General features: G+C 42.0%; 3 protein-coding genes across 3 annotated transcripts in view; 1 reads left to right on the top strand and 2 right to left on the bottom strand.

The window, feature by feature from the left end:
- npr2 (natriuretic peptide receptor 2) overlaps positions 1-12,468 on the bottom strand; it is a 51,774-nt gene extending 39,306 nt beyond the window's left edge. Inside the window, exons 1-4 of the mRNA XM_076284299.1 lie at positions 11,498-12,468; positions 4,772-4,959; positions 2,751-2,864; positions 2,219-2,354 (exon numbers count right to left, since the gene is read on the bottom strand). Of these exons, the coding sequence (XP_076140414.1) occupies positions 2,219-2,354; positions 2,751-2,864; positions 4,772-4,959; positions 11,498-12,197 (1,138 nt within the window). The 5' untranslated portion in view covers positions 12,198-12,468. The remainder of the gene's footprint in view (positions 1-2,218; positions 2,355-2,750; positions 2,865-4,771; positions 4,960-11,497) is intronic.
- A 945-nt stretch (positions 12,469-13,413) lies between these two features.
- On the bottom strand, positions 13,414-24,512 carry anapc2 (anaphase promoting complex subunit 2). Its single transcript, XM_076284298.1, has 14 exons — positions 24,258-24,512; positions 23,711-23,969; positions 23,123-23,459; positions 22,612-22,744; positions 22,182-22,407; positions 21,635-21,754; positions 21,237-21,354; positions 18,579-18,757; positions 18,155-18,296; positions 17,425-17,500; positions 16,508-16,711; positions 14,986-15,118; positions 14,410-14,657; positions 13,414-13,797 (listed from the first exon to the last, which is right to left on the bottom strand). The coding sequence occupies exons 1-14, from the start codon at positions 24,402-24,404 to the stop codon at positions 13,582-13,584; spliced, it is 2,538 nt and encodes an 845-aa protein (XP_076140413.1). The 5' UTR covers positions 24,405-24,512; the 3' UTR covers positions 13,414-13,581.
- A 62-nt stretch (positions 24,513-24,574) lies between these two features.
- ssna1 (Sjogren syndrome nuclear autoantigen 1) lies at positions 24,575-27,628 on the top strand. Its single transcript, XM_076283270.1, has 3 exons — positions 24,575-24,882; positions 26,601-26,800; positions 27,329-27,628. Exons 1-3 carry the CDS (start codon positions 24,831-24,833, stop codon positions 27,422-27,424), a joined length of 348 nt encoding a protein of 115 aa, XP_076139385.1. The 5' UTR covers positions 24,575-24,830; the 3' UTR covers positions 27,425-27,628.
- The last annotated feature ends 28 nt before the right edge of the window (positions 27,629-27,656 follow it).

Below are 27,656 nucleotides of genomic sequence, written 5' to 3'. Positions count from 1 at the left end.
TCCTTTGTGGTTGATAAGATATTAAAAGCTCAGAGATATATGAAGGTGCTATGCCATTCAGAGCTTTGTAAGTAATTAACAAAACCTTAAAATCAATTCTATAGGAAATAGGGAGCCAGTGCAGTTCAGCCAACACAGGGGTGATGTGTTCTCTCTTCTTAGTCTTAGTTAAAAGTCTAGCCGCAGAGTTCTGTATGAGTGCCAATTTCTTTAGATGTTTTTTGGGAAGACCAGTGAAAAGTGCATTGCAGTAGTCTAACCTGCTAGTGATAAAGGCGTGAATTAGTTTTTCTGCATCTTGTTTATTTTAATCAACACTTTATTTTGTTTGTTGTTTAAAAGTAAATGTTCCAATCAATGATCTAGTCAGCACATTTTCTTCTCTCTCCTTCATTTTACAGTCTAATAGTTACTGACTACAACGGCTCGGGGTCAAAGGTCATACGGAATCGATTAATCTGCGTTATTTTTTTTAATCAGTTATTTTTTCTCAAATTAATTAATCGAAATTAATCAGTTATTTTGACAGCCCTAATAGAAATTAATATTAAGTGACACATATACGTAAAAGGGACGTTTTTTTATGAGCTCCTTGGGGAATGATTTGGAAAATTTGAGGAAGCTTGAACTATCAAATAGGATGGCGGCAGACAAATGGCCAGTCAATGAAAATCTGTTGGTGGCGGTAACTATGATTGTCACACACTTCATAGGCAATTTGCGCAAAGTTAGAAGCGGACCTGCGCTTATCCTGGACACCGGTATGTTTTGCACAAAGGCACGGGACATCACGTAAGCCTATCGTTCTCATGTTGGCCACAAACTTGTCTGTAACCTTGTGTGCCTCCACTGCATCAATTGCTCTTTTCTGCAGCTGTGCATAGAGCACATCTACACGGGGCATGATCTTGTAGAACAGGTCTAAAAGGAATAAAAACTCGGGATCTAAGAGCATTCGAGAAAACCCTTTATCTTCTCTAACTGAGATTGTATCAAAATCTCCAGATGTTTCAATTATTTCGAAACACTCCAAAATAAGCTTTTAAATCTTTTCGGAGATCTTGTGAAAAAGCGGAGAAACCATAGAGATCCGAGAAGAAGACATGCAATGAGGATGCTGCTGACGCAGCCTTTTCCATCACCAGGTTCAATTGATGTGCATAGCAATTAGGGTACACGTCTTGCACTTTCTTACGCACTCCACCAGATGCTCCTCTCATGACACTAGCCACATCACATGTCTGTGCAATCAGCCTTACTTTATCTGTGTCACTCTCAGGTGAACAAACTCCTACACGATTTCCCACTTACCACTGTAAGTCCCTACCTAAGTACAGTAAATTAGCAAGCAATACTTCATAGAAGTAAAACTAGTGTATGTAAATTAGCATGAGAATCTTTACATTGAATTAGCAATAAAAATATCTATGAACATGGATCCCATATAATCATGTCAAGAAAACAGAACTACATCTGCCTTGCATTTGAAGGCATTTTCTCCCTATCAATCACACATGCTGTCCAACATCACCTTGATTCAACCCTATCATTTGTAAACACACATCACTGAGTAGCATGTAGGGCCCTTGTTGTTCCTTCTCAACACATCCGCTCTCATCCCCCAACTCATCTGTTGTGAGGCTATAGCTGAGAGTTGTACAGCCGCTGCCTGAGCCTTTAGCACGATTCCTTTCCAGCACCATGCTACGGCAGATGGACTGTGTATCAGAAACAGATTTTCCAGACTCTTGTTGGCCTGAGATCTTTGCTCCAATCACAAGGAACTATGACCCCTCTCTCTCTCTCTCTCTCTCTTTCTCACTCACTCCCTCTCTCTCTCTATCTACCTCTCTCTTTCTCTCTTTTTATTTTTTATTTATTATTCTCTTGCTTTTTCTCTCTCTCTCTTTTTTTCCCTTGCTCACTCTCACACACTCCCTCTCTCTCTATGGCTAGATAATCCAGTTGACTGACGTTTTAGGAAGCCCCTCGGCCCAAACCACCCCAAACTGAGGGGCCACTCTCTGAAACTCTCTCAAACATCACAAACGCTGGACGTCCTCCAGTGTGAACTCCCACTGGACATCACGAAACGTCTATTTAGCCGCGTGTCATTTCCCTGAGCACAGTGGATAATTTCCCCATTAGATGCACTTTAAACATTCCCTCCTGACAGTGGCGGGATCTGACTGCAAGGCTCACACGGGCGCGTACTTACCCCAGATCTGACGGTTTTGCATTTTTTCGATGATCCGAAGTCCGTCGTTCTGAGCGCCCCCTTCAGCTAGGACCTCGTCCAACGCCTTCGCATAAAGCACGAAGCCATCGTAAAAACAACCCGCGATAAAGTCTTCCTGTGGGAAAACGGGAGAGAGATTGATTTTTAACATCACATCAAAAAAAACAAAATTTGTCAGTTACTATTGATATCTGATTTTGATTCTGAGTAGCATCAACACCCAAACAAAAGCTGTCAGCTTGAGCACAGATCATGTTATTGAACTGTCCTTTATCATACTAGCAAAATCTTTTCTGATGCTTACTTCAGGACAGTTTTATGTTACCACCAAGTCATGGCTGTTGGTTTTTATTTTACCATTTTTCATTATTGTTTGCGGTTTCGGATGTCAATGGAAAACAGATTTATTTTATCACAGTTTTTCTCTCAGTTACATAGAAACATCTTGCAGTTGACAATTGCAGAAATATTAGAGTAGCACACTTGATGCTAGATATCATTTTTAACTTACCAATGAAGGCTCCAGTTGGACATTGAAGTCTTGCTTGGCTCGCTTATGGAGGTCCCTTTGGAATTGAGTGTATTCAGGGTTATCCGGCTCCTTATAAGTCAAGATGAACACAGACTGCAGAGTGAGAGAGAGAGGGAGGAAGGAGAAGAAAAATGAAGGAACGGAAAAGGAGAGGAAAGGTTACAACGTGAATTATGACACAACCAAATAAATCACTGCAGCATCTTAGCAATGGAGTGTCTGTGAGGATTCACAGTCGCAGGCCTGCGGAACAAGATTTTTTACGACCACAAAGTTTGCAAGCAGTGTCAGATGACAAAATACCCTGAGACCTTCCTCGCCATCCAAACAGATAAAAATCTCCTCATTTGAAATATTGGCCTCTCAAAACTATAAACACTTTATTTGGAGCAAATATTTGGAAAATGTTGAAATCATAGTTTACTTCATCAATGAAAATATAACTATGTTATGATATACTGAGAAAATAGGCCCACTATGGTCTGATGGCTGCCTGATTGTAGGCTGACTTAATAGAGGAACATCGGAAAAAAATACACAGACCAAGAGATGTTATCAATAAAGTTAACTTGGCATCAATAACACTGGCAAAACCCTTCTGAAAAGGTCATTCATTACTAAAAAAGTCAACATTATGCCCCAAATGCAAGAAGCACTAAACCTGTTTCAGCCTGTAATTGATCTAGGCTGTTGCATAATCGTCTGATTCAAAGTCTAGTGTTTCCAAAAGCTGAGGTTTGAAGAGTCTCTTTTTTTGGGTAGCGCCGCACCAGCATGACTTGACAAAGCCGCTTTGCTGAGCAAATATTTTCTGATGGGCTGATCCAGAACAGATCGCTCCTCTACCCTTTCAACCTGCGCGCCCACACTGCTTTTTTCACTCCCAAGAACAGCAGATCCAGCTGCTCTCCCAGGAGGCGTTAATGAAAAATTCAACTCTTGATTAATCATGCAATAACATAATTGGCATCCAACTCTGATTTTTCAACGTCACGGTGAAAGTGATATTCTTACTTCTGAATATTAAACTCATGTTTAGTCACAAGGGTCTCGAGTAAGGTGATGAATGGTGAGATTTTCCAGATTTAAAGGCAATTAAAGTTTTGAAAATGGATTTTCAAGGGAAAATTGAGCTTTTAAACTCACCTTTCTGTGCTTTAGAAGGCAGCATAAAAGGGGCCTCTACAAACACTGCACTACTTTCTAATTCATATCTCGTTCAAGCACACACACACACACACACACACCCCACACACACACATACACACACACACACACACACACACACACACACACACACACACACACACACACACACACAAATACACACCTCATTACAGTTGCTTTTGTTGCAAACATCAAAGCGAAGGGAACGAAAAAAGTTGCTTGTTGCCCACACTGTTTGCTCTGAGCTGCTTTTTTGGTTTGTGTCACAGCCATTGCACTAAGATGTCTGCGAGTGAGCGGCAATAATGTTCAGCAACAACTTTATTTCGGTACAGTCGCTCTTATCAAAATTAAGAGGCCAATTTTGTGCAATTACTTGGACCATGTGCGAGTAATTTGTTTTTCTGTGACAAGTCCATATGAAAATGATTTATACCAGTATGGAGCCAGACATGTGATAAGGTCTAATTCTGAAATCAAATCACATCCTATGAGAGAGAGCGAGAAAGAGACAGAGAAAGAGAGAGAGAGAGAAAGAAAACATGCAGGCACCTCACCGATGAAGTACACATTAACGTCAAAGTAAGGTAAACCAAAAAAACAATTCCGGTCAGACCAAATATTTAAAACCTGATGATTTAATGGCGGTTTAGGCAGTTTAGTCAGGCAGTCTGGCATCGAGGAGTCATCCATCCTCACACACTCAAGCAGCTTGAATGGAGTTCCCCTTTAATGACTAATATCTGAAAGAGCTTACCGTATAAACGGGTGAGCCGCAGTCTGCAGCATTTGAGAGTCTTTTGAGACCATAGCTGCTTTTTTAGGGTGATTACCTTGAAAGTATTGATGGGATCCGTCCACTCAGTGGAGGAATTGTTCCAGGGTATTTTTGCATCGTTTTGCAAGCTTGTGCCAAACACATCCAAATAAAAGATGGCGTAGTCCTCAGGGTGAGGTTCCTCCTCCTGAAAGAGCTTCATGATGAGGAGAAAGGTATCAAGAGGTCCACAGAGGTACACAACTGTGGAAACAGAAAGAGAGAGAGAGAGAGAGAGAAAGAGAAGGATAGAGAGACATATATCATTAGAACATACAGGTGATCTTGCCTTGCAAACATCAATTGCCCCGCAGCTTTTCTTGTCAATGTAGTTCAAGGGGGGTCAATTGTTATTTGATTTTCTTGAGAGTGTATATAGCTGGGAGTCATTCATGTGATTGGCAAAAGTAATGTTATGTTCTGCTTACTGCCTGTCTAAACATGCATAAGCTACAGTACGTGCAAATGAGGGTACCATTTCCTGTACAAAAACATAGTGTCTGGGTGGTTGTCTGGACGTGGATGTGTGTGTCTGTTAGTGTGTGTGTGTGTGTGTGTGTGTGTGTGTGTGTGTGTGAGTGAGTGAGTGAGTGTGTGTCTGAACATGTACACAATCGCACACTGTTTTCGTGCTACGCCTGTGCTCCATAGGTATGTCTGTAGGCATTATTTCCGTTAGTTGTGTTTTTGTCAGCGCAGTCTCTGCCAGCTGTGGGGCTGAAGTTGGAGGGAGTCCTCCACAACACAGCCCCCACCCCCACCCCAGCTTCGCCTCAGTCCCACCAACTTAACCCACCCCCACCCCCCCAACACACACACACACTCCCTCTCTAGTTAGCAGACATTTCCTCAAGTGTGAGAGTGGAGTCTGTAGGCCAGACCGCTGCGTCGACCCCAGCACTCATCTCTTCCAACATCGCTCTCGCGGCGCCTCGTGCCAAGTAGTCCTGCTGTCTCCTGGACCGCCTCCAAAACAAATGTACAAAAAGGCAGGGAAAATGTTCTCCTGTGTTATAGAATTTATAAGAGGCTGCTGGAGCTTGGTTGACACAAAGCCCATCAAATTGTTGAGAACATTTTGTTTCACTTAGTGGCTGGTTCAGACTGCAAACAATCCATCTTGATTTTTTTTCAGTTTTTAGTTTTTCGTCTTTCATCTCACCATTTATTTATTTTTTTGAGGCAGCCCTGTGTTTCATAACCAAGAGTGCGGAATTGCTGAAGTAGTAATAGTTGTCAACTGTAATGTGAATTCCTGACAAATTTATTCCTTCCTGTGCAAAATTGTCGCCATTAAATTTCAAAGGCATTGTTGATTATTAACATTTTAATCAATGCAGCAAATACTACATCTTCCATGAGGGTCTGCATTTGCCATCAACTAATTTCATCACAGCCTTGTCTGCTAAAAAACTTCCCGTCCCACGTAAATTCCTGCAGCCCTATCTGAGAGCTATGTCATCTGGATTACCTTGCGGAAGACATTTTCTAGGCTGACGGAAGTCGAGACAGCTTTGGCCTCACAGACCCCAAAGGCTATAGAGCGCACGCTGAGATGAGATGGGGTGGGGGGTGGGCTTTTCAAAGCATCTTTCCATTTAATTAAGGTTGCCTGTGAGTGTGAAATTACCTCAGGTCTATTAAAGCGTGCATGCATCCGTGTGTGTGTGTGCGTGTGTGTGTGTGCGCGCGTGCTCCACGGATCGCACACTGCTCACCACATCTGCTGCGGAGCTTTTAAAAACATGCAGACACACACCCCAGCGGAAAGAAAGACGAGAAGAGAAAACACAGCTTGATGCACGCTCCCACTCGGCTACTTGACATTTGCTTCCCGTAGGTCTCCAACTCACCAAGCATCCACAGCCTCCAGGAGTTTATGCTCTAAGCTTCTCTAAGACTACCTTTTCTTAGACTAGTCAGTCTGTTTTGTTATAGGACTTTCCCAATATAACAATTTAGGCAACTGAGCAAGCCCGACAATAACATCTCAATTACTTATTAATTGACTAAAAGGGTTTTGACAGATCGACAGATCATAATGGTAAGTTCAATTCCTACTGGAAATAACGCACGACAAACATGACCAGCGAAACCGCCTTATGGAGAAGTTATCTGTTTTTAATAATGTCTTAAACTATAGTGTATGCAGGAACCTTTTCGGCTAGGCTTACTGTTAGTCTGAGTGAGACATTATATCCGTTAAGTTAAGCTACAGGAAAAGCTTTAGCAGCTGTGGCAACAGTGACAGCTACAGAGGTTATCTTAAGTTGATCTCATCATTGGATAAAAATGTGTGGAATGCCTTGCCAAAACCTGAACAAGCCCTGACAAACCATTCAACTAGTTTGACCCGGGGTCAAAGAGACAAAGTCATAATTTACACTGGAGTGGGAAGGAAGCTTTACAGCATTTCCTGATAGAGCACCAATTAGCAGTGATATACAACTTGGTTTATAGCATCATTTGGGAAATTTCTTTTATTACACAATTGGTATCAATTTGATTCCTGACATTAAGTTGAAGTGCGAACATTTTTCTGTTCTGTTTCAAACCACATTTCTCAGCCAGCACTGAATTGTAAAATAACTCAAAGTTGAAGACACGTTTTCTCTCAACTAAATCTTCATCCAACACACTAAAGAGAGTTGTGAGAGGAAAATCGATCCAGGGCAGTGATATTTTCTACCATGTTATAATATTGCTATATTTATTTCTTAAATATTATGATGTTCATTTTGTTTTGGTAAATGCATCTACTCTGATAACGTTTCTTTTGTCCACAATACCTTGTTCTTCTCTTCACTGTGGAGTGAACAAATTTACCTTGCCAAGATGGCTGCTTTCAGTACGAAACAAAATATATGTAAGAAATAATTTGCCATGTATGGCAGAATCGAATCACAATACTTACTGTATTGTAAAATCAGAATAATATTGTATCGTGGCCCAAATATCGGAATAGTATTGTATCGTTACTAGTGGCAATTCCCATCCACTAAAGTAAACCATCACTAGAAATTTTATAAAAGACAAAATCTATGACAAAATATATGGAAAACAAAATCTATGGACGTATGCAGTGTCCACAGTGTCATCTAAATTATCGAGCCCCTTTTGTTTGCGTTGAATGATCCTGGAAGGTTCTGTTTGATACTTTCTGATGAGGTTAGATGTGAACTAATTAGGAGACCAAACTGCCTTTGCCAACAAAGCATTCCAAGTAAGCAGGGAGTATTCCATGTGAAATGCACCCCTCGATGAACCATTTTTCTTCTGAGAGAGCTCCACAACACATAAATGCCTCTGTAGACTTGAGAGTTAAGTACTGCTTCTAAATAGTTGCTGAATAGACATACAAAATTACCCCGATCAGCCTAATGACCAATCATGATTTCAGAAAGGTCAGTGATAATTGGTATAGGCCATGGACTATGCTTATGTACTCACTACTGACATTTAAAACATTGTGCTTGATGAGATTGTTCTAGCATGTATCACATGCCCATTTCCCAGACTCCCTGGTTGAGATTTGTTAGTCAAAAACCAAGAGAGAGGGAGTCCAAAAATCTAATGCAAGTACAGATTTAAATCAGACCTTCCTGGTCTAGTAATCAGATAAATATTAAGACAACTGTGTGTAATTAGCCGCAAGGACCTTTAAATATACAGAACAAGCAGAATCATGACAGTCTTTATAACTGTGTGCTTATTCACGGCTGCATTAAACTGATCATAGAAACTGCGAGAATCAACTGTGTGGTCTCAGACCACCTCATCATGAAAAAAAAACCAGCAAACTCTACAGGCTAGAGGCTAATTCCAGTCTCTGTGAGTCATTAGCAATTTGTCTTTATATCTCAAATCAAGACGTTACCGACAAACAGACTTGCTCTGTGGAAGTGGTTGAATGGTTTGCCACAACAAGGTTCCTGTTGCTTTGAATGAACATGCTGTCAAAGCACATTGCACCTTCAAAGAGGGAGGAGACAGAATACTATCTCTCCTCTCTTTCTTGCAATCTGCCCGGCATACAGAAGGAATTAGATACAGCGAGATCCTCATGGAACACAACGGATGGAAGTTAAAACAAAGAAGCCGGCATTTTAACCTCATCACCACCTCGCCAGCAAACCAAAAACAGTGAGCAATCATACCGCAACCCTAGTGTGACCCCTGAAAACCCATTGCGCTGCGTCCTCCGCCAAGCAAAACATTTGGTGTGGCTTTGCACAGCAAGCTGCACTAACTTTTGTCGAAGCATTAATTAATTCTGTCTTGGCAGCACAGCTAAGAAAAGCAAACTTTTGTTTCCCCCGGCCCGAATTACCGGCGAATAAAAAGGCATTGCCTATGGCATCTCTTCCAGATAGCTTGCAGCCTACAATCAAATGCATCAATGATGATTTACATCCTCCTCTTTACAGATTATTACAGATTCGAGATTACAGATTATAGTCAGACAAAGGCCAATGCTACATTATTTTCTCAAGAGTTTTTTGGCAATCCTTTATCTACTCAACGGTTGGACAATCTTGTTGTCTGAAACTTTTTAAAAACATTTTAAAGACATTCTCTAAACCATTTTTAAAAGAGATGGAGGTATACTGGCTCTATGCATTACATATCAGGGCCAAAGAGTCTATAACATTTAAAAAAAAGATAAAAAATGTCATCCTGCCATCAGAATATCACAAAGCCTAGCAATCAAATATGAGCACAGCATGCACCCTCTGTTGGGTATGGCAAGAAAGATCAATGTTTGTTATTATCATGTTATAGCATGTCTTTGTTCAAGTATAATACAACCGCACAAAACACTGCAAGGAGTCATCTTAATGGAATAAAATTCACTATTTGCAGGTTCCCGCTATACACTAGACAATCACAGAGCTCTGCGGAGACTCTGACTTTAAGATAGACTGGTTCAATTCATCCACAGCATGACTACAATCTGAAATATGTGCAGGTCACGTTAGGTTGCCTATTAAGAGACATCACTTCATACAGCCTATTGTTACTCTAACAGTGCATGTATACAAGACCAAGCAACTCAGAATATGGGGGATGAATAGTTTTTTCTAGAAAACCTAATAATGTAACCATGACATTTTCATCTCAAGCAAGAACATCATCATCTCAATATGTTAGTAATATAATAAAAATGTTGTTCTCCAGTAGCTGTTGTTACTTTGTGCTGCTGTTAACACATCCAACAATCAGTATCTGTATGGCTACCTCTAAAATGTGTCTCAGCAGCCATTTACCTTTATAGTGTTGTGACTGATGTAGTTTTTTTTTATAATGTTATCTGATGATGAGGTGGTATATGCACGTACGTGCGCACGCACGTGCACACACATACGCACGCACACACACACACACACACGCACAAGCACACACACACACACACACACACACACACACACACACACACACACACACAGGCTACAGTTAGAACATGCCAAGATAAATGTGTTGTACAGCCGGCAAGCTTTCTCCCTCATTTAAAACTGTGCAACAGTGCAAAAAACACTACTCATTCATCCATGCCTGCTGGGGTCCATTTGAACTGTATGACCAAAACATTCCCAGACAAAGACTGCTAAACAATAGTGCCACGAGGCAGCAGATGTAAGTGATAAATAATCTAATAGCCCATCATTTTCAAAGTCAGTGTAGTATGTTATTACCATATTGTAAAAGCAACCACAATTCTTTAAAAAGGTGTGATCTGGTAAGCCTTTGGAAAGAGCAGACTTGCAAAGTTTTCACATCCTGTGGGTTATCATTAGATGCCTCAAGAGTGAGGGTGTTTGTCTGGATGTTAAGCAATGCACTCAGCTGAAATGGAAGGGATAACTTGATTCGAATTAGTCTGAATCTACATTGTGTTCATTGTGTAAATCCCTATATGATTGTAAACTGCACAAATTTAAAGGGCTGATACTCTTTGGCTTTTTTTCGTTACTGATGGGCAGCCTACAATCTGCTGCCGTAGGGTAGAATTTTATCAATATCCGAAATGCCGAAAGTTTAGGTTTACATACTTAGTATCAGGCTAACGAATTCAGACAATAGTCAACTAATTATACATAGGCTACCTCGACATAAGTTGTTATAAGATTGCGCTTACTTTGTAGCCTTCTTACTTGTTGTTATTGTGATACAAGTAACCTATCTGTTGAATTGCTATATATACCAATTGCTATACATACCCGAATAACAAATTAAGCTTAAGAATATCTTATACGTGGAGAAACCTCTTACGTAGGCTAATAACTATTCATTTCCTTTGAGGACCGCTAAACAGCTTTACAGTAGCCTATGTCATTGCCTACTGCTGAATTGACTGTTTTGATGACAGTCAGCTCAAGACCCCTAACCAGTTGTAAATAACCCAGAGGGCTGCCCTTTCCCAAAAATATATCCCTCTGACGAACACACAGGTGGTGCAGGGCTATAAACCAAAGTCTGGTCGTTTGTCCAGACTCATTTACAGGAAGCCACAAGAGCCACCTCTCAGATGTTGTGCCATCTCTGTGTGGGACAATATCTGCTGGAGTCTGCGTATGTTTGAATGAAATCAAGCACATCGAGAGGTATGACATAGGCTAGGCTATGTAAATCATGGATATGTGATCTTTTTGGCATTTTAGCGGTGTGAGGCTGTAACATACACGACTCGTGAAAACATTACATGGTGCGTAATTTGGTCACGGGAAACCATTGAGGAACTTACTTCTGGCCTTTTCTTTCATAAATTTAACGATTTCTTTATAATCGAAGTTTCCTGGTTCTTGATATGGAAATGCTTCAACAGTCACATTTAGTTCTTCGCGCAGGTTCAGGTAAATGCCCTCGCTCTGGAAGTAGTGCGGTCGATCATCACGTTTTATGTCGTAGAAAATAAGACTGGCTCTAGTGGTCCAGTTAAACTGCACGTGAAGAGAAGTGGCAAATTCTCCTATTTTTGTGGTCGTGGGTCCCATCCGAACTATTGTTTTGAACTCGTCTCCATTATCAAAACCATATGCTAGTCCTCCTGCAGTTATCAGTGGGAGTTTCCAGTGGGATGCGAACCTTCCCACTAAGGCTACGGAGTACACACACCCTGGTCCAAAGAAAGCGTCTGGTTGGTGGTAAAGTTTAGTATCCACAGCAATTATCTGGGCTCTGTTTTCTGCACAGCCACCCTCCTGGTCCTCCGTGCTAAAATTTAAGAGATTAATTGTATGTCCCTTCAGAAGTCCGTATTTCTCCATACTTTCGTGCGCCATTCGGATGGCCGGGACGACCTTCGGCAGTGCCCACGCGAAACCCATACTGTTGGGAAGGATAACTGCCACTGTAATATTAAGTCCATCTGCACGATACTTTGAGATAAATGAGCAAGAGGCTACCATAAAGAACCAATATCCGAGTTCCTTCTTGTATCCCATTCTGGCGGCAAATGTGAAAATAATTCCAAGAGAACAAACCTTGAAACACCAGATAAGTGCTTAAGCGACTTGCAGCCTTGAAACCAAATCATATGTTTGCCTCTTTAAAACGTTGTTTAACTTAGAATAAACGTGCATTTGAGGGGGGAATTCCGTCTGTGTTGTTGCCCCTAGTCTCCAGAAGTGTCCAGAGAAATGCCACAGGAGAAATGTCCCGCTTCGCAGACTTCGGCAATTCGTGGACTGACGCGCGGCTCCTCTCTGAGCCAGAGTGTTGTGTCTGTGATAACATCCATCTAGATAACTACGACTTAAATCAGCGCAGCCCTCTGCTCAGCCCCCTACGCGTCATGTCAGCTTCCTGGACACTCGAGACAGCAGCGTCCCCTGTCGCATACTGAGGTCAACCACGCTTTATTAGGCACTGACGATTTAAAGGTCTTAAAGGCTTTCTGGATCACATGAGAAAATTTCGTGTGCGAACCAAAGAGTTTTGTTTGTGCACTTGATACGGTCTCAGAACGTTTATCAAAAACCCGACATGGGCAAACAAATACTGGAATTTGATAGGACAATATTTACCCGGAAAAATGACACTGAAAAACACTGAAAATAACATGTTAATTATGTAAATAGGCACTACTGATCAAAAACTTTACATACACTAATAGTCGAAAACTGGTCACTACTGGTTTTGAAACGCCTACTCTTTTAAGGGTCTTTCTTTTTTTGACTATTAGCAAAACTTAATGAATTAACACATATGGGGTTATGTAGTAAACAAAAAGAGTAAAATAAGGCCTTTTATATTTTAGGTTATTCAAAGCAGCCAACTTTTGCCAACAAGTGCTCACCTATTGGAAAACTATTGGAAAACCATTCCCAGTGTCTAACTTAAGGTAGTTGAGAGAATGTCTTGAATGTAAAATATAAAACATTTACCTTTGCATTCACTTTTTTTGCAAGCAATTGCCGTATAATTACAGAATGATTAACTATGATGTCATCTCTCTGTGTAAATATTGTACTATCACACTCCAGCCTACATCCTCCAAGGCCAAAGTTCTTAACATTCTGAAAAATTTGACAAATTCCAAATAACTGGGCCAAAGCTGTAGCACAACCAGTCACAGGGTCACCTAAATAAAACCAAGCCATACTACCAGACATGAAAGCCACACATTTGAGTAGCAAATGACAGTCCTAGAGAGTGTAGCAATGTACACATAATACATGTTTATTTGGCATGTTCATATTATAAATGTTAAGTTGGCAACTGTTGACAGCAGTCTGTAGTCAAACTGAATTGGAGTGTCTACAAAACATTAACATTCACACAGCGTGAATTAGATCCAACAGAGGTCATCTCTTCCTTTCTTGGCCGTCAGTGATGAGGTGACTTGGGTAGCCTGTACACGCCGGACGAGGAGATGAGGTGGTGCTCTCGCACCTTCTTGTCCAGGAAGGCCTGCAGCTCGCCAATCTCCATCTCGGTCACCACGGGCCCTGAGGACACGAACATGCGCAGCATGGTGTGGATACGCTCCAGCGTCATGCTCTCCAGGTTGGTCAGCATTGCCTGGATATACGCCCAGAACAGCTGAGAGAGGGGCAGAGAGGAAGAGAGAGAAGGAGGGAGAGAGGGAGAGATAGAGAGGGAGGGGTGAGGGAAGGGGGGGTAGAAGAAGAGAGAAACAGAATGTGAGAAAGAGAACGCGTGAGACATGAAAGGTTCATGGCATGAAATGTGTGAATGTGTGTAATCCTGAACACCACAGGAAGGTATTTGTGATAAGGGGTACAAATGTGGTCACACTAATTACACCTAAATTCACCCTCAGGTTTATGTGTTGGGGTGTATGCCTGCATGTTTAAATGCAGGTGTGAAAGTGTGTGGGAAACTGACATTCTCTAAAACAGAGGTTTGTTTACATACAGCTTCTTCACCCTCAGATCTGATGTGTGTGTGTGCATACAGTATGTGTGTGTATGTGGGTGAGAGTATGTGCATGCATACAGTATGTGTGTGAATGTAGGTGTGAATGTGGATGAGAGTATGTGTGTGTGTGTGTGTGTGTGTGTGTGTTTACATGTCTATGTGTATATATGCGTGTGTTTACCTGTAGTTTCTCTATGTGTGTGTTTGAGTGTGTGTATGTGTGTGTGTGTGTGTATATAAGTGTGTGTGTGTGATACATCTTTGTGTGTTTACCCGCAGTTTCTCCTCCCTCTGCTCGGACTGCGTGGCTGTGTTGGAGTCTCCTTCCTCGTCGCTGTCCAGCAGCAGGACAGACCGCTCGTGCTTCTCGCGCCCCGCGGCCGGTGCCGTCTCCTGCACCGTGTAGCGTCCGCCCGCCTCCTCGCGCACCACGCCGTGCTGCTGCCACAGCGCCAGCTTGCGCCGCAACACCTCCTGGGGCACCGCCAGCGCCCCACTTAGCTCCTCCAGGCTCCACGAGGCTGCAGCCAGGGGAAGGGGTGGAACACACACACGTACACACAGACACGTACACACACACACACACACACACACACAGACATAAGGTGGAAATACAAGCACATGTGTGTGTGTGTACACACACACACACACACACACACACACACACGTACACACACACAGAGATACGTACACACACACAGAAATAAGGTGGAAACAAGTTAAATACAAGCACATGTGTGTGTACACACACACACACACACACACACACGTACACACACACAAATAAGGTGGAAACAAGAAAAATACAAGCACATGTGATCACACACACACTCACACACACACACACACCTTTATCCTGGAAGTGCAGGATGATGGCTGCATGGATGGGCGAGACAGAGAGGTTGGAGAGAGTGCGGTCCTCCAGCTCCAGGTCCAGGGTCACCGTGCCCAGGTGAGACTTCCAGTTCAGCGTCCTCATGGCCTGCGGAGGAGGACCAAGAGATCATTGCTGGTTTCACACATGCACTTGTCTAGGGAAGGCCTTGGGCCCCAAAATGTCACATGTCACAAAACTAACCCTCTCGATTTAAATTTGATTTACCAATTGTAAGAAACTGTAAGAATCCTCCAAAAGGCCAAAGTTCTTAACATTCTGACAAATTCCAAATAACTAAGCCAAAACTGTAGCACAACCAGTCACAGGGTCACCTAAATAAAACCAAGCCATACTACCAGACATGAAAGCCACACATTTGAGTAGCAAATGACAGTCCTAGAGAGTGTAGCAATGTACACAGACACCGACACAGGCACAGGCACAGGCACAGGCACAAGCACAGGCACAGGCACAGGCACAGGCACACCTCCAGTCCTAGCTATAGCCTTTTGTCTTTCTGATCAGGTTTTTCCTCAGAGGCCTACAGGGTGAGCTAAAGGGACACAGCTATTAGCCTTGAACTTTGTGTGTGTGTGTGTGTGTGTGTGTGTGTGTATTAGGGCTGCACAATATATCTAAAATCTATCATTATCGCGATATCAACATTTGCGATGGACTTACCGCAAAGATTACTTAATTTTCTATCAATTTCGATACATTTTTTGTGCCGTGCGCATTCCATACAGTCTATGGTGTATTCACATTCTGAATGTCAACATATTTTACCAAACCGATGCTGTCATGCAGCCCTAGAAGCCCGTCCCCTACCAGTTTAGGTGTGTGGTGTTTTAGGTGTTGAGGCTAATGTCATGATGGCTGAAGATCGAGCGAGGTAGGTTACACTTGGGTGAAGAGGAATTGGTGACTAAAAGGAAAAGCATGTCTGTTCTATGGAAATATTTTGGTTTTATTAAGGATGACGTGTTACAAACACAACGCCAAATGCGTCCTTCTCCACTGTGTTAAAATAAACAATTTCTTTCGTTATCGTTATAGGATCAGAAGATATCTGTCTTTCACTGTAAGGCTTGTATTTCATGATTTGCATTTACCAAAAGCCCCAGACAGCAGCAGAGAGGTAATCAGAATTCGTTATTTGTAAAAGTTGTTTAGCCTACTTCGTTGGACTGTGCGATGTGCCCCTTACTTTCACTTTCCGCTGCACTTGGCATGCCGGTAGCCTAATAACGTGGGATGCGCAGTGTATGAGGTTGGAGAAAAACATGAGGTGGAGAAAAACATTAAATATTTAAATATCGCAAGTTATATCGTTATCGCAGTACTCAATAATGTTATCGCATACCGCATGTTTTCCTAATATCGTGCAGCCCTAGTGTGTGTCAGTTCTTGTGGGGAAAGTGTGTGTGTGTGTGTGTGTGTGTGTGTGTGTGTGTGTGTGTGTGTGTGTGTGTGTGTGTGTGTGTCTCTCATCACCTTGAGTTTCTCGTAGCGGTGTGTGTAGGTCTCCATGGCCTGCGTGACCACGGCGGGAAGCTCCATGCGCTCATCCTTGAGGGGGGGCCAGAACTCGGATGAGAGGATCATGGCCGACAGGGCCAGGGCAGGCTGCTCCTCCGGGGGCAGACGGGCCTCCTCCTCACGGATGTTTGTGTTGATCCGACGCGAATCAGCCACATCCTGGAGGGAAAACAAACACAGACACTTTTCTTCTCATTTTTCTTTTTTTTCTTATTCCTGATTCAGTGGTGGACTCATATATCACACATTCTTAAACATACGATTCAAGGGCTCCCAGTTCCCTCAAATTTAAGGATTATTTCATGATATTCTTCAGCGCTGAATAATAATTCAGATTTCTGTTGTCACTTACTGTGCCTTAGAGTTGTTATGTTCCCAAAAACTTGATACGGTTTTGAAGAAAAAAAATAAATGACGAAAGAAAATTCTGATGAGCTCAATTCCATAAGCAGTAGATCCTTCTGATGTTTTCTTTAGTTATATAATCGAGATTGGATGGTTTCTCAGACAAGGATTAAGCTTAGTCCCTTGAGCCGTGAATCAATTTCAGCCTGGATTGGACTTTAATGATTGTCTGGAACGGGGGAGGCATGACCCCATAATGATTTTCCTCTTAGACTTCAATTAAAATGTCTTGACTAAAACACCAACCACGTTGTCTTACAACCTTTTGTCATGTGGCAGTGTCATTTTCAGTCAAAACAAACATATCAGTGAAGAGAAAATCAACTTTAAATCAATATTTGCCAGGGGTATGAATCATTTTGTTCTTAACTGTACTTACTAGAAAATGCTCAAATCAGATTCAGTCACCACAGTTTAAAAAACAAACAAATAAACAAAAGTGTAATTGATGATTATTGACATCTCACCTTAAGCATTACTTCACACAGGTGCATATGAGATTCACCAAACCGAAGTTTCAGCAGCTCCACATTGCGGATCTCCCTGAAAGGAAACAAACAAACCATTACATTACACACACACACACACACACACACACACACACACACACACACACACACACACACACACACACACACACACACACACACACACACACACACACACACACACACACACACACACACACACACACACACACACACACACACACACACACAAAGTCACACACTGACCATGATTACCAATGAACGACTAATGAATGGCATACAACATCCTCACAGTCTTCATCATCATATTAATTAACATGTTCTTTCAATCAAGGCCTCACACACTATCAAGGTGAAAAAAGCTTTGAATAAAATAAAATAATTTAATCAACACTTGTTAGGTCCTGTTAAGTAACCTTCATCAGTGTGAAATAAACACTCATTAAACTGAATGATGAGTCTACATAGACACAACACTAGTTCCAAGTGTAGGTTCAAAAACAGCCATATATACTCACATATTCATCATTATGTTTCCGTTCATGGTATTTAGCAAAAATACCAAAAGCATTATTCATATGTTAGGAAGTACGGCTGTTTTTGAACCTACACTAAGAATCGGTGGATCCACACATATTAATGACAATCTGTCAGATGTGATGATAAGAATGGCAGCAGACAGTGTAGCTTGTCTCTCGTGCATTGCTACCTGGCAGTGCTGTAGTTGAGCTGCTGAAGCAGTCGGTCAGCCAGGACGGTGCGGTACTCATCAATAAAGATCTGTTTGCTGCCATAGATACTGACCAGCAGACTGATGATGTCTGAGGACCGGTGTTTGGAGCCTGTTTTGTCTACGGAAGAGATAAAGAGAAAACATGTGACAACGCAAATAAAGAATAAAAAACAGGCTGAGCACTGAAAAGGACGTAACAATTTAAAAATGTTATTTAATAATCAATGTTTCCCTGACAAGTTTTATTCTGACATCCTTTCACTAGGATGTAACACTAGACCAGGAAAGAAAGTATCCATTTCAACACTTTCCGTGCATGTCCACCAGAGGGGAGGAGAGTGCCTTCATGCAACGTGCAGGCAGCCTTTGTGAAAGAAGAATCATTCACATGTTCACTGACCTGTTAGTGCGTCTACGGGGTCTGGTGTCCACTCTTCGGGGTCGCTGCCCTCATCCTCGCTGTCCTGGGTCTCCAGGGTGACGGGGTCGGCACGCGAGAGCTCGTTGGCCAGGTCGGTGCAACCCTCAGCATCCCCAGTCAGACTGCCCACGATCTGGCGAACAGTGTCCTCCCGTGTCCTAGCAACATGAACAGGATTCCTCAGCAACTAACAGCATTATGCCTCATTACTAGGGGTGTAACGGTACACAGAAGTCACGGTTCGGTTCATACCTCGGTTCGGACATCACGGTTCGGTACGAGTTCGGTACAATGGAGGGAAAAGCAAAACAAAAATGCAGAAAGCATTTTTTTTTTATTGTGCATGTCTCAGGCTGTACCATCTAGTGTCATACAGTCTCTTCCCTGAGCTATCTGCAACAGCCTGAAGTGTGTAAGATGTAGGCTAAACAGTACAATAAGTACCCAGACTCCATCTGTAACTTGTAAACAAAATAAGACAATCAGCTATAAAACTGAAAATAGGCCTACAGTATCTCTTATTTCTGAAAGTGCAAATTACATAGAAAAATGATTTTTAAAAATCCACTTAAGCAAGACCTTCAACATCTGTGTTTAGTTGTATATGGAAGGGTCTACAATTTGCCTCAATATTTTTCATTGTGTGTAAAGTAATAATCTAGCCTACTAACTGTGAAAATATCACACTATTTTGCCTTTTTTAAAAAAACGAAATTGCTCCTTTCATTTCATAAACAGACTACAACTAGAAGTCACGTGACTTTGCCCTTTGACGTTAACTCACCGTAGCATGGTTTGTTTATTAGCCTGGTTAGCGTTGTCACTTTATTTTACTGTCTATGCACTTAACACTACCAGCTCCTCATGTGAGAAGTTACAAGTTACCCCAACATAAAGGTAATTACCACGCGATTTACATAGCTTTCTGTCATTACGAAATCATTTAATTTAAGCCATAGGTTTTGGCCCTATTTGTATGTGTATCCAAAGGCTGCTGAAGCGCAGGGGAAGTTTTTTTTCCCCTCGTTTCAGTGATTGGTAGCCTACATCATCTGGGTGATGGCTTCGAATATGTGTAGCATTTTTTCCACTCACATACCCAACAACTGCTGAACAACGCCGACACACAGTTTCATCTTATCCACCACTCTTTCGCCTGTACTAACGTTACTGTAACTGAAGTTCTCAAACTTGCGATCTTAAAGAGACCAGCGGATCCTCTAACTCTTGTGGGTCTAACCTTAGTGCTGCTAATGACTGACGGACTCGACTGACGACCTACAGATTAGCGTTAGGTGTCGCTAAAGAACTCCCGTAACTCTCGCTACTTAACAGTAATTGCGCATGACATTAATTAATCCGCACACGAGTTTTATGTATTTTTATACCGTGTATTCTCCGTGTAAATTCATGCACCGAACCGTGACGCCCGTACCGTTTCGGTTCAATACGAATACATGAACCGTTACACCCCTACTCATTACATAACAATTCAACAAATAACTGTATGATTTACACACACACACACACACACACACACACACACACACACACACACACACACACACACAAAAAAAACAACAACAAAAGCTATTTGGTTTCAGAATTGCATGATGTTCAATTGTTAATTGTCCGTTAATAATAACAGGATTATTTCAGACTCTTACACACCACTACATGGTACATCATCTAAAATGAGTAGACATTTAAAATAGCAAAGCTACACTTCAGGCTATATTTCTATTCTCCCACTGAGAGGGGAAATAATGAGACTCCATTATATAAACAAAGCACACATAACATCTGTGACTGCTGAGAGAGATACCATTAAGTATTTGCTTACAGGAGAGCTGTGGCGCAAATGGCTGCATCACTACCACTAAGTAATGATAATAGTATCATATTGGATGATATCATATTCTCTTCTGCTGAGATAGTTCTCGAATCGTTTCACAAATGGACTGTTGTGTAAAGTTAAAGCAGGTATAGCATTACAAATGTAGGACAAATACACTAAAGTGATATAAAAATAAAATAGGAAAATGTATTAAAAAAGGGTGTGCCACTACAAGGGAAGGCCTGCCTGTAGAAATATGATTTAGAGCCAGTTTAAAGGCCTCAAATGGAATTAAAAGCAAATGGGGACCGGGTTTCGATTCCAGCCCGTGATCATTTCCTGATACTACTCCCATCTCTCTCCCACTCATTTCCTGTTACTCTCTACAGTATCGTCACAATTAAAGGCAAAGACCCAAAAACAAGCAAAGCAACTAACCTGACACACTGACTGTTTTGGGCTTGATACCACACACCAGCTAACTGAAGACTACTTGAAATCTTCTACATAAGCCTTGGTCATATTCTCTCTGCTTCCTGCTACATCTTCAGTAAGCACTACAGAAAGTCAGTCTCCCTGACTTTGGATGCTCCCTATTGGATGCTCAGCAAATTGAACAGAATTTTGGCCGTCTTTTTGGCATTTTCCATTCCTTTTTTTTGGCATTTTCCATTCCTCTTTTTGTTTGCCATCACCAGTAACTACCTACTGAAGATTGGGCTGACAGTGGACTTGTGTTGTGTTGTTAGCTTTGATTGGAGGGGGTTTGAGAAGTCTGGAAAGCGTACGTCTCAGCTCACCTGAGGTACTTGCGGATGGGTTGACAGGCTACCTGCAGGATGACCATGGAGGGGTCCAGGTGCCGCAGGGCTTTGATGGCCGATATGTACACAGTAATGATGTCAGATGTGTGAACCCCTAGGAAGGAAAGAAGAGAAAAAAAAACTCTGTAATAAAACATTATGCCATTACTGTACTCTACAGTACAGTATACCTGAGATTAATGTATGCATAGGACAGAAATAGAGTTAAAGCACAAACTACATGATGCTGAAGGTGTAAAGAACAGAGGGTCACATGATTCACAACAATGCTTCCTTTATATAATTTATACCATTGAACTCACCAAACGAATATAACACCAACGAAAACACAGATTTACACAGACAAAGATTCTGAGTCAAGCCTGTTATCTAACCTGGATGCAGGAGGCGGGTCTCAAAGGCAGACTTTAGGGAGGTGAGGAGCTGTTGCCTCTGACTGGTCCTGTCCAAACAGAATTTCAGATCCTCTATAGCAGGCAGAGACTCTGGGAAATCTGTAAAGAGAACAGATCTCTTCATGCAACTCCTTGTTATGTTAAATAACATTTAGGGGATGACTTTGGATCTGTGCGTAAGACATATGCATTCTTAGAATACACACCCTATATAAGTTTATTATAACCACCGGCGCTGTTGCTCATGGTCTAGAAAATAAAGTCATTGAGTGCTTGAGACACTCAATAACAATAAAGTCATGAAGTGCTTGAGGCACTCATTATGCAGTGCAATGCACATAACAAACTGTCAACTATCTACTGCTTGAATGGTGCAGAAAACAGGGGTAGAAAGAAACTAATAAGACAAAGAGGCAAAATGGCAGGAAATTTCAGCAGACATTAAAACAACATTTACTTCCATTTCTAACCAAATGAACTCTCATCCCAACGCTTGGGCTCTTCTCAGGATCCCCTTGGCCCGTACCTCTGATGATGCTGAAGAGCTCCTCGATCCTCATGCTGGCGTAGATCCTGCAGAAGAACTGCTGCATGTGGTGGCGCCAGCGCTGCAGGATGGCACTGTTTGGCTGCCCTGCTGCCCGCTCTCCACCGCAGCCCGCCGCTGCACTTCCCGGCATCCCCCTGGCGTCCACCTCACGCACCTCACTGACAAAGACTCTGCTCACCCAGCCCAACACCTGATCCAACCACTGCTCAAGCAGGCAGAGATCAGCAAAGATGAAAAAAAAAAACACATTAATCATGTGAATACACAATATTACAATCATGTAACATTAAGCAAAAGTAAGTATGAGTCTCAATCTCTATAATGTGCTAAAGGGGAATATTCACAAAATGAAGTAGTTAATTCATTATACTGTAAAAGAGAGCTAAAAGAAAGGCTCTCAACGTACACCCTCAAAGTCTGAGAGGAAGGAGATCTCGTACTCCCCGCGGCACCGCTGCTCCATCCTCTGCTCAATCAGCTTGTGGAGAATGGAGGTGACAGCATCTGAGCTCACCCTCTTCAAGAGCTGCAGTCTCGACCTAAGACATACCGGGAGACCAGGAGATATAACAGTGAGACACCAGTGAGACAATGGGGTTTGACACGTGTAGTAAAATGTCTTATTTTTGGGCAGTGTATCGTCCCCCCTTGCAGGAGTATTGGGGGGACTTCACTTTAAATCTCTCTCTGGCTTCCTCTCAGTCTGTGTCTGATTACTTGGGTAAGAATTAATATGAGACAGAATGACATAGCGACATAATATTCATAGCAATATTGATAGAAAAGTTTTCAATCTAGTAATTCTTCCTTATCAATATTTCTAATTAATAATTCTTTAAAAAAATATCTGCTATACAAAACTTTCCCACCTTAAAAAAAAACAGTGTCATGCAAGTCTACAGACGGACATTACTTACAAAATATGGCTCAACTCTCGCAACTGCTCCAGGGCCTCCTGACACCAGCACTCCTGAGGGCTTACCGCACAGCCCTGGCAGACCTTCCCCTCAGCGCCCATGGATGCCTCCTCTTCCTCTTCCTCCCCACCTGGCGCCCCCTGCCCGGCCTGGCTCATGTGAACGGAGAAGGTGCGGCTGTAGAACTCCAGCATCCGCTCCTGGAGGAGGTCAGGGGGAGAGAAGAGCAGGATGGCCCTGATGGCGGTGAAGGCCCTCTCCCTCAGACTCTGGGCCCCGGGGCCACTCAAGCCTGACCGGCCCTCGTCCTGCCATCTGCCCAGCCGCTCCAGACCACCTGGGCATGAGCAACACACAGCTAGTGAGTGTCAAGATGAGGTTTTCCTATCCAGTGACCATAACTGAATAGAACAAAACTGAACAACATATTCTAAGTGTGTTATACTCAGCAAAGAAGAAAACGCTTCAGTGTGTAGCTCTGCCTTGCGATATTTAAATAAACTACCTGATTTTTTAGATGGCTGAATACTATAGTAAAAAATTCAAGGTATGCAGTCTGACTGTAATAGAATAGGACTACTATCTCACCTAATGACGGTTCAAGGCGTGTCAGCAGGGTACGAAAGGCCTGCAACAGAATCCTGGCACGCTCTTTCTCCTGTACTTTCTCCCCATCTGGTAGCTTCAGTCCAGCCCAGAAGTCGGGCACCACTGCCGAAGTCAGATTCATGTGCAAGGTGTCCAGAAGCCAACCCTCCATGTACTGACCGCCTCCGTATCGACAGAGCAAGTCCAAGTCATCTGAGAGAGCCTCTTCAGACGGAGTATTGTCCAGGTCAGGTGACAGCTGTATGAGAATGAATGAATTTACACATACCACTGCTGATTACTCATAATCATATATTTGACATCAACTGCATTAAACCCATCGTCACATCAGTTGGATCATTAACTAAGATACATTGCAGGCCTTCAGAAAATGAATCGAATCGAATCGAATGAATAAAATTGTGGACAACTGTGATCCACTTTCAACCCGCTCAATAGATAAGACATTGAGATAGAAAGCATGCCAATGCGCAAATGTATTTTCTCATAATGATTAACTGCATTGAGTCTACGCTTACTTACTTACCAATGCCAGTGTTATTGTATCCCAAGCTGTAACCAGACCCTGTGGCGTTGAGTTTGATTGCACGGCGTTCATTTTGCGTAAATATCGGTAAGGCACGGGATCTAATAAACTCATAGGTGTAGTGATGCTGTCATTTTCTGCATGCATCCCTCACATTTGACTCCAGGCGTCCTTTGTTTTTCTATAACATGACAAATTCTTGCAAATTCTCCACTGGTTTGGTAAGCATATCGCGCTCTTCTTCAAGTCATTGGCGCAAAATGATGACGTCTTCTAACGGAAGTAAATAAGAATCTGACGGAAGTGTCAATGGCAGAAGTTGTCCTGGAAACTGCTGTTTGGAGGGAGACTTAAGTCAGGGGAGGAACGGAAGACTTTGCTTTTATTACTCCCACGTTGTCATCTGCCAGTGGAAAGAGCATTTTAGACCTTATTGGAAGACTGGAGAGGACTAGCTGCTACTTAGTCGGTTAACCTAAAACAGCAAACGTAGCTGGCTAGCTGCATGAATTATCGCACCTTACAAACGTGACTGGGACGGTGTTCGCGGGCTTGGGTTTCACAGTTAGCATCATGACCCAACAAGGAGCAGCATTGCAAACCTACAACAACGAACTCGTAAAGTGTAAGGAAACATTGATGCATTGGTTTAAAATGAATTGTAAAGGCGTTTACAGGCGTAACATGTCTACTTAATCCCTCTCTTTCATTAATTATAACTAACCGGAATAGTCACCTGTCTAGCTTGATTGGATTGTCAAGCTCAAAGTTCACAGGTTAGTTGTCGCGCTAGCTAATAAGCTTGATGGCATTACTCTAGTTGTGTTGCTGCATTAGGAGCAAATGCGCCTAGCTATGTGAATCAGCAGTCAGTTTATTTATTGTTGTATCAATTTATTGTTGCCTAAGTTACCACCATGTTGAGTTAAGATTTTATTGTAATTAAATTAGTTTAAACTGCCTATCCTACAAGTGTTACATTGACCAGACTGCTCTGTAAAAATAGCTATAACGTTGGTTGTGCTATAGTTGTAGTGTAGGGTATTTCGCTGAAGCTTTTATGCTGTTCTCGCCTATTATATGTCTTTGAGGGAGAGTTGGCTGAGCAGCAGTTGTCTCAACAGAATAATAAATACAGGCCAGTATCGTAGCCCCTGGGAAATTGGCCACACAGAATAGCTCACATAAATGCTGCAAAGCTATCAAGCCCCTGTCAGCTGCTGTTTAGTTGTGAACAGCCCTGCTATTATTTACATGCATCTAGTGTACTGGCCTTCCGATTTGTGACCTATACTGTTTGAAGAGTTATGTTACGAGCGAACATAAATAAAGAGTTATAGGACAATGTAGAGCCCCTATTTTTCTGCCTAAAGCACATAATTATGGAACAAATAGGATGGAAACCTCTCTCATGCCTTTGTTTTGATTTCCCCTGTGATGGCAGTTGTCAAAGTGAAGTATTACCTTGATATACACTGTTGTCAAAGAAGGGAAGAGGCAAGAGTCCGCCGTCATAAGTTTTCAGTTGGTTCAGCTCTTATGTGCTGAATAAAATCAGGCTGGTTATAAAATGTTTGCGCTTTTCTCTCTCTTCTCTTTCTTTAGTACACAGAGGAGACATTAAATCTTTTATCGGGAGCCTTTATGTTAATTTACTATTGTCAATAAGAGTGATGGGAGAAATAAATTGGATTATTGAGTTAGGGTTGTGATAGTGTATGGTCTGTGGTAAATGGTAGTAATTAAATTTGCATTAGAAAAAAAGCTTATAATTTACTTTCCTTAAACAAACAATTGTATTGCAATTCATGCATTGAATGTTTATTTAAAATTCACTTTTATTTGATAAGTCCCAACTGTAGGCCCTTGATGTCAGATTGTGTGAATGGGAACTGACCTCTGACAGGGCCGCTCAGTAATGTATGATTGATGGGATGGGGGTGTGACAGATAATCAATCACTGGCAATGACCTGATTCAGCAGAAAGGATTGCAGAATGTGGGACTTCGTCTCTCTCTCCCCCCTCATACATATTACTCTTACCTACACACACATATATTTATTTGTGTACACCAAAAACACAATTTTCATTTCTTCTTTGGTACAAAAGCTTCTATAAGCCTAAGCTTACCACTTAAAATTCAAGAGTCATATCTATTACTATTCTGTCATGTAATTATTATGTACAAATTATATAAAAAATTACCATTACACATTTTTTATTCATCTGAATAAGCAGTTTGTAATGGCTTAATGAGACTATGATGGAAACAACTGAGTGACACTGGTGTGTGAATAGGCTATATCACAATCATCTCTCTCTCTCTCGCTCTCCTTCCGTAGGCATTGAGGAGTTGTGCTCGAAGCGGGACGAGCTGCAGCATCAGATTCAGCAGGAGGAGGAAGAGAAGGCGCGGCTGCAGCACGACGTCCGCGTGCTTACCGAGAAGCTGAGCCGCGTCAACGAAAGCCTCGCCCGCCGACTGGCCGCGCGCGCCGACTTTGACCGCACCATCGCTGAGACAGAGGCTGCTTACATGAAGGTAATGGGTCATTCCATAACTCCATCTATTTACCTCATTTGAAGACCAGATTATTTTTCTTATTATGTCCTGACACAAAACCATAGAAGGTGTCCTTTATTTTTTACATGACTGTAATTATACTGTCCCTTGATTGGTCCCACATTACAGTTGAATGTCCATGAACAGCAAATATAAGAAAAATTGGTTCTGTGTCAATGTGTACAAAAACAGACAAGACATACATACCTATAGATTAGAATATAGTAAAACCTTACAGAAATTGAGGGGAGTGGAGGCTAATTGAAGATAACATAATTGAAGGGGAGCACTTAGGGAAATTCCTCTGTCCACGTTTTTCATGTGTATTCTGTGCACATTTTATGCATTCCATGTCAGACACACGCATAACACTCCTCCTGTCATACTAATTAAAACCAAACACGGAAGCCCTCACCTTAACTCCTCTTTGTGTATTTGTGTGGGTGCTAACTTGGGAGTTCTACATAAAGCAAAGTTTAATGCATGCATCACTGTTTCTCGTTCCAGATTCTAGAAAGTTCTCAGACGCTGCTGAGTGTTTTAAAGAAGGAGACGGGAAACCTCACCAAAGCGACCGAACCCAGAGGAGGCAAAGATCACTGACTTTTCACTGACTTCTTTTTCTGCCTGTTGCCTGTGATCTGTGGAAACGCACTAGCATTCAAACCCTAACATCCTGTCTCTTACCTCGCACTTGTCTATGTATATTACTATTTATGTGTGTCTGTCTTTCAGAATATGTCTTTTGTTCCCCCATATATGTCTTTTATTTATATGGAACGTTTTTAATAAAGATTATTTAGTGTGGCTGCTTGAGTTATTGTGCCAGCTGTGT

Source organism: Alosa pseudoharengus, unplaced genomic scaffold (assembly GCF_046254945.1).
Source record: "Alosa pseudoharengus isolate Yale_2024_CS ecotype anadromous, Long Island Sound unplaced genomic scaffold, YU_APseudo_1.1 YU_APseudo_1.1_scf_14, whole genome shotgun sequence".
NCBI classification, from domain to species: domain Eukaryota; kingdom Metazoa; phylum Chordata; class Actinopteri; order Clupeiformes; family Clupeidae; genus Alosa; species Alosa pseudoharengus.
The sequence above is the reverse complement of the archived record's forward strand: the minus strand, read 5'-3'. Positions and strand labels throughout refer to the sequence as shown.